A 6,420-nucleotide genomic window follows, 5' to 3' on the forward strand; every position below is an offset into this window, starting at 1 on the left:
ATTCTCTCTCCCCCCCCACTCTTAAAAAAAAATTTCTCTAAGGGATTCTTGTGATGTGGTTCAAAAGTGGTTCTATAAGGGACACCTATGAGGTGATTCTCTACTCTTATAGTAATTGAAACAAGGTTAAATTCTAAAATAATTACAAGAATGGATTTTTCAGGAAATTCTTCACAAACGTTTTCTTTTTCATTTGAGCATCAATAGAACTTGAGCCACAAGTTGTGCTCCTTGATGAAAATTTAATTAGGATTAGTGTCCCTCTTTATTTCCCACCATACCCCATCTGCCCCACCCCCCAAATCCTTGGAAGTGGTTAGAATTTTGCATTTGAGAATAAAATCAAAGTTATTTTTTTAAAAAAAGTGGGTATATTGCCTGGCATGGTAATCAAATGATCATTATTACCTTATAGCAATCCTCTCAAGTGCTCTCAGATTAAATTCTATAGATCTCCTACACACCAGCCAGAGACACCCTTCAAGATTGCAGGGAGCCTCTTGAAAGGGGCTGTCATTTTAAGAAAGACAACATTTGTTAAAGAAAATTCCAACTGTTCTTAGAACAGCTGAAGAGTGTCAAGAGCCATAGCTCCAGGTTTCTTAGCCCTGAGTGCCTATTGGAATCACCCATGAAGCTTTTTCAACACTACAGCATTCCTACCCTTCTCTGCCCTCAACACACACAATTGTGGTCAGTGATCTTTAATTTTCAGTTTGAAAAACTATGGCTATATTCTGAAGCACTATCAAAATGTCTTTTTGAGATTTGGAAAAACAATAGTTATTTGGGCTTTTCTAATAATTTTTTAGAATCTGGAATATGAAGTGACTCAAAAATTAATGAAAAATTTTTCAGTAAATTACTTCAGACTTTAAGCTTTGTCAATAAAGAAACATGGTTATAATGGATTTTTAAAAAGCCTTTTTTAAAAATAGGTCCTCTAGGGTAATTAAGATGTATTTTGTACTTCTGGAATGTAATTGTTTTTGTGGAGACAAAATATTTTGCTTACCATAATGCCAGGGTTGGTGTTCTAGAAGAGCAAAGTGAAGGCAAGCTGATAGAGATGAATTGGATTTTGAAAGAAATAAGTTCTGGTGAAGTAAAACAAAAAGATCCTTAATTTTTTCCTAGTTCCAGGTGATCTTTCCTATTTATTTACTTCACATCTAGTTGCTAAATTACAAACAAGGCTATAGGTTTATAGACAAGTTCTTGAGTGCAGTACAATGACCTAAGTAGTGATTGCCAGCAAATATGGTGGTAGTCCCATAGATTGTATCACTTAGTGACATCATAGCTGTATTAGTCTGAGTAAATATACTCTATGATATTTGCATGATGACAAAATCACCTAATGATGCATTTCTTATTTAGAATGTGGCCCCACAGTTCAGCTACACGTGATTCTATTAAATGTAAGATGGCAGAATGAATATGATCAGAAGAATAAAAGTTTCTGAGACTTTTTGAGGGAAAACTAGTGTAACCACCTGGATTTGAATTTGTTTGCTACTTTACTCATAAACTTTTAAAAAAATATTTATTTTTTAGTTGTAGTTGGGCACAATATGTTTATTTTATTTATTTACTTTTATGTGGTGCTGAGGATCAAACCCCGGGCCTTGCATGTGCTAGGCGAGTGCTCTATCGCTGAGCCACAACCCCAGCCTACTCATAAACATTTTTAAATTTAAGTTTTTTGTCTTATGCATCAAAAGGTACAATTATAAACCAGCCAAGTAACCAAATACTGCTATTCAGTTAATTCAGAAACAGACGTTGGACCCAAGAATCCCCAGAGTAGACTTTGGTATTCAATTGCTCTTTCCTTCAAATGTTATTTCTTCTATATTATATTAAAACTATTACTGGCAAATGCTTATCAGAAAAGTAGTATCTGTAGTAATAACTTGTTTTCTCTCTTTTAGTCTGTAGACGTTGACTGGCCACCTGCTCTCGATTACTAGCTTTCAGATTTGGAGATAAAGAGTAGGGTTTTCTTGGCATGATGTGGACATCTATGCAACATACCCTGTAAAAATGGCTGTTTACCCACCATAACGGTGTCTTGGAAACCATTTGGATCATGTTGATCTATTTTTAAATTTGTTATAACATCTCAGGATCTGTGTGTATATTTTGTGTTCAGTTGTTCTAAGAATGTCTTATGACTTTTCTCATTCTCTCTCTCACTCTCCCCAGTGAAACTATGAACAGTGAAACCATTCTTCTTCCTAATTCTTTCATTCAGAAAGGTGCACAAACAGGAAAAACTGTTAATTCAAGAAGCTGTAATTTCTTTCAGCAAGATTTCTTCTGCAGGAGACATGTCACCTTTAAAATCATGTTCTAAATTTTTAAATTATCTGAACAAAAGTTCTACTGGATTTATGCAACATAGTATCCTATAATATTCTAAGATATCAATGCAAATATGACATCATTAATATTTTTCCTGGGAGGCCTCAAGCAAGCTATTATCAACGGAAGTACTTTTGGGTATAATTTGTGACAAATCATAATGACCTCAAATTACTATTTTGACAATCTAAAATTATTAGTACATGTCCCCTGTGGAAGGAAAGTGAAACTTTAGGAATTGAGGCACACCATGGTAAGAGACTTTCACAGACCTTTTAAATAAAGAGAAACAAGTGCCTTTAATAACTACAAACCCAGGGTTAACAATTTGAAAAATTGAGATTACTAAAGGTAAACTGATACCATTTCACAGTTCTTCAATATATTATCCAATTTCAAACATTTTAATAAGGTAGATAGGATATTGCCTCTAATTTTTTAATTATGGAAACCAAAGAATAAAAGTTAAATAAATGACTTACCTAAAATTTTTACTTTGATATCCAACACTAGGGTCTTTCATAATTAAACCCTGTTAATCTATCACCTATTTTATGAAGGAGACATCTGAGAGTACCAATTAAATTCATGTAACCATAAGAACTGACTTTTGGAATTTAGGTACCAAATCAAGAAACTTACCAAAAAATGGCCCAAGTATATATCATATAGTCCCATATAATCATCATTTGTTAATAAGTTAATCATCAGACATGATACAGAGGAAAAATATTAAAACACCTAAAGAAAATGGATGGCTCATTAATAGTTTCAGAAAGGAAGCTCATTAAAATTTCAGATTTAAGTGTAATTTCCATCACCTGATTCAACAATTTGAGCTTGACTTGGACAGTATGACTGTTTCTTATCTCTATACTAAACAGTTCATTGATACCAAGATTCACTTTAGATATCAGGAAAATGGTTTTGACATGAAAAAAAGTAAGACTACCACTTTGAAACCATGTATTTACTCATATGTGAATAATAGTAAAAAAATTGTTTCACTATTCTCAATGCCAAAAAAAATGAGAAAAGGATCACAGAAATAAACTTTGATTAAAAAAAAGCATTTGTGTGGATGTTTCTCAGTTTCTGGGGAAATTTGGCTTCAAAAATTTAAATTTAGGGAACAGTCTTTTGCTAGTTACTTTTGGTTCAGTTTTGAATCCAGTGGATTGGCAATTTGGAAGAATCAAGAGCCTTCTTAACGAATTTAAATTAGGTTTCTGTTTCTTAAATTTGCAAAATTTCAAGCAGAATAAACATTAGCTGTAAATACTTACTCCATGTGTTCATATAATTTTGAGGCAAGTTGTTAAAAATTAATGTAGGTCTGTTAAGGCAGAACTGGGTACATGAAGTAATGAGAATATTATAGTTTCCATCTTGGCTTATATAAAATATTTTAAAATTAGTTATGATTTCATTCTTTAAATTTTATTTAAATTAGAAATCTTTTAAATAACATTTAAATGGGGCTTTGTTCTTCTTGATTTCTCTTTCCCATATATAGTTTGTGATTTATTTTAGGAAAACCATCAACTCTTAATACCTGGAAGAGTCAAGAAAAAATAGAATTCGTAAAATGAAAAATTTTCAAGTAAGATAACTGGTTACATTTGCAAGTTAAGTGAAGTAAATTCAGAAACTAAATTTCCACCTCATAAAAGAAAAAATTCTACTTTAGCAGATCTTTTCTTTTGTTGCTTTATTCTTTGATTTTTAAGTACACAAGTGAGATTTAATGTCTGAATTTTTAAAAATGGTGCTACTCATTTTATTATGAAACTTACAGTAGAGTAGCAAGAACAGAACAAAGGGCCTTCTTTTCTGAATCATTAAACCAGTTACACCTCTCAAACTCAAATATATTGATATATTATTCCTAGAAAGACATACTTAACCACAATACAAATACCCAAATCAGGAAGTTAACACTGCTGATTGCTATTGTCTAATCCAAAGACCCCATTCAAGTGCCACTATTTGTCACACCAGTATTCAAATTTTTTAAAAATTAATTTATTTTAATTAGGTATATATGACAGCAGATTATATTTTGATTCATTGTACACAGTTGCAGCACAACTTTTCATTTCTCTGGTTGTAAATGATGTAGCATCATACCATATGTGCAGTAATAAATATACCTAGGGTAGTGATGTGCAGTAATAAGTTTACCTAGAGTAGTGATGTCCATCTCATTCCACCATCTTTTCTGCTCCCATGCCCCCTCTTCCCATGCCCTCCCGGACCCCTCCTGTTATGGATCACCATCCACTTATCAGAACATTTGGCCTTTGGTTTTTGGGGATTGGCTTATACTTACTTAGCATGATATTCTTAAACTCCATCCATTTACCTGCAAATGCCATGATTTTATTCTCTTTTAATGCTGAGTAATAATGCATTATGTATATATACCACAGTTTCTTTATCCATTCATCTATTGAAGGGCATTTAGGTTGGTTCCACAGTGTAGCTATTGTGAATTGAGCTGCTATAAATGTTGACTGCATTACTATCACACTGGTATTTTTCAAGTGATCATACTGCTCTTAATGTCTCTACCAATCTGAAAGTTCCTTGACATTCATTATTTCAACAGTTTTGAAGACTTCAGGCCAGTTATTTTGTGGACTGTTTTATTTTGAATTTACCTCTTAAGATTCACATTATGTTTTTTGATAAGAAATCACAGAAGAGATATGTTGTTCTTATATTATCTAAGGTGTCAAACAGTTTTTATATATCTAGTTACTGATGGCTGGGCTTTGATCAATTGATTATGGTATTGTTCACCAAACTTTCACTTTTATAGTTACTTTTTTCCCTTTATAATTAAGTATCTTATAAAGAGATCATCAAATTTTCACTCATTAGTTTTAGCATCCATTGAAGATTTTCAATTGAATCAATAATTACCACACTGATTGCCAAATACTGATTTTCAAATTCCATCATTACTTGTACTATACATTTATTGGTTGGCATTTGCTTTCATTTATTTCTCTCACTGTGGGAACTTGTAGCTACCTTTTTTTCTTTTTCTTTCTTTTTTTTTTTTAAATGCTGGTGATTGGACTCAGAGCCTCACACATGCTAAGCAGGCACTCAAACAGATATACACTACCGTGTTCATTGCAGCATTTACAACAGCCAGTAAAAGGAATCCAGTATACCTCAATGAATAAAGAAAATGTGATACATCTACACAATGGAAGAGCATTCAGCCACAGAAAAGGTAGAAATCCTATCATTCATAACAACATGGCTGAACCTGGGGGACACTTAGATTAGATGGAATGTGTCAGGCACAGAAAAGGAAATAACACATGATCTCACTCACATGTGGGATCTGAAAAAGGTAAAACTCAGAGGATGGAAGTGGTTACTTGGGCTTAGGAGCAGCAGGGTTTGGAGAGATTTTGGTAAAAGGATAAAAATTTCAAGTCAATGTTTTTTTAAAAGTTTTAAAAAAGCTGTCCCAGAGACTTTGATGGAGACCCAGTTCCTCCCCTACCTCCTCCTCTTATTTTTCCCTCCTTCCTGGCCCCCACTTGAGAACAGAGAAGGCAGCCATCTGCAAGCCAGGAAGACAGCTCTCTTAGTATTCTACCAAATTCTAATTTCAAAGAATAGTTACAAATGCAAGAATATCTAGCTAGAGCATTTCATAAAAATGCCAAAAGTTTCCAAGCAACCAGATTACCTTTCCCTGTATGGAAAATGCTATAAATACTAAGAAAATATGATATTTTAAAGTCAAACGACAAAATTTTAGCAAGGGTTTTAGAATTTTTTCCATTTTATTATGAAGAAAAAAAATCAGTGTATACAAAGTTATTACAAAGATAAACATTCTGTACAATCAAAAGCATTTTAACAATTGAAAACAGTTGCATCAATAGCATATTCAAATGATTAAATATGAGTGTAAGAGAGAAAAGAAATATGTGCTTTTGTGATTGGGTAAATGGTAATGCCATTAAGAAAAGCAGAGAATGCAAGAGGAGACACCAGTTTATAAGGGCATTCAGGCACTTATCG

At 32.9% G+C, this 6,420-nt stretch overlaps 1 protein-coding gene across 4 annotated transcripts in view; it reads left to right on the top strand.

The window, feature by feature from the left end:
* The window catches only part of Pus10 (pseudouridine synthase 10), a 90,580-nt gene extending 88,452 nt beyond the window's left edge, over window positions 1-2,128 (top strand). For all 4 annotated transcript variants that reach the window (XM_078029139.1, XM_013357136.4, XM_078029137.1 and 1 more), the window contains exon 18: window positions 1,935-2,128. In XM_078029139.1, coding sequence (XP_077885265.1) covers window positions 1,935-1,973 — 39 coding nt within the window. In that variant the 3' untranslated portion in view covers window positions 1,974-2,128. The remainder of the gene's footprint in view (window positions 1-1,934) is intronic.
* The last annotated feature ends 4,292 nt before the right edge of the window (window positions 2,129-6,420 follow it).

Source organism: Ictidomys tridecemlineatus, chromosome 12 (assembly GCF_052094955.1).
Source record: "Ictidomys tridecemlineatus isolate mIctTri1 chromosome 12, mIctTri1.hap1, whole genome shotgun sequence".
Classification (NCBI taxonomy): domain Eukaryota; kingdom Metazoa; phylum Chordata; class Mammalia; order Rodentia; family Sciuridae; genus Ictidomys; species Ictidomys tridecemlineatus.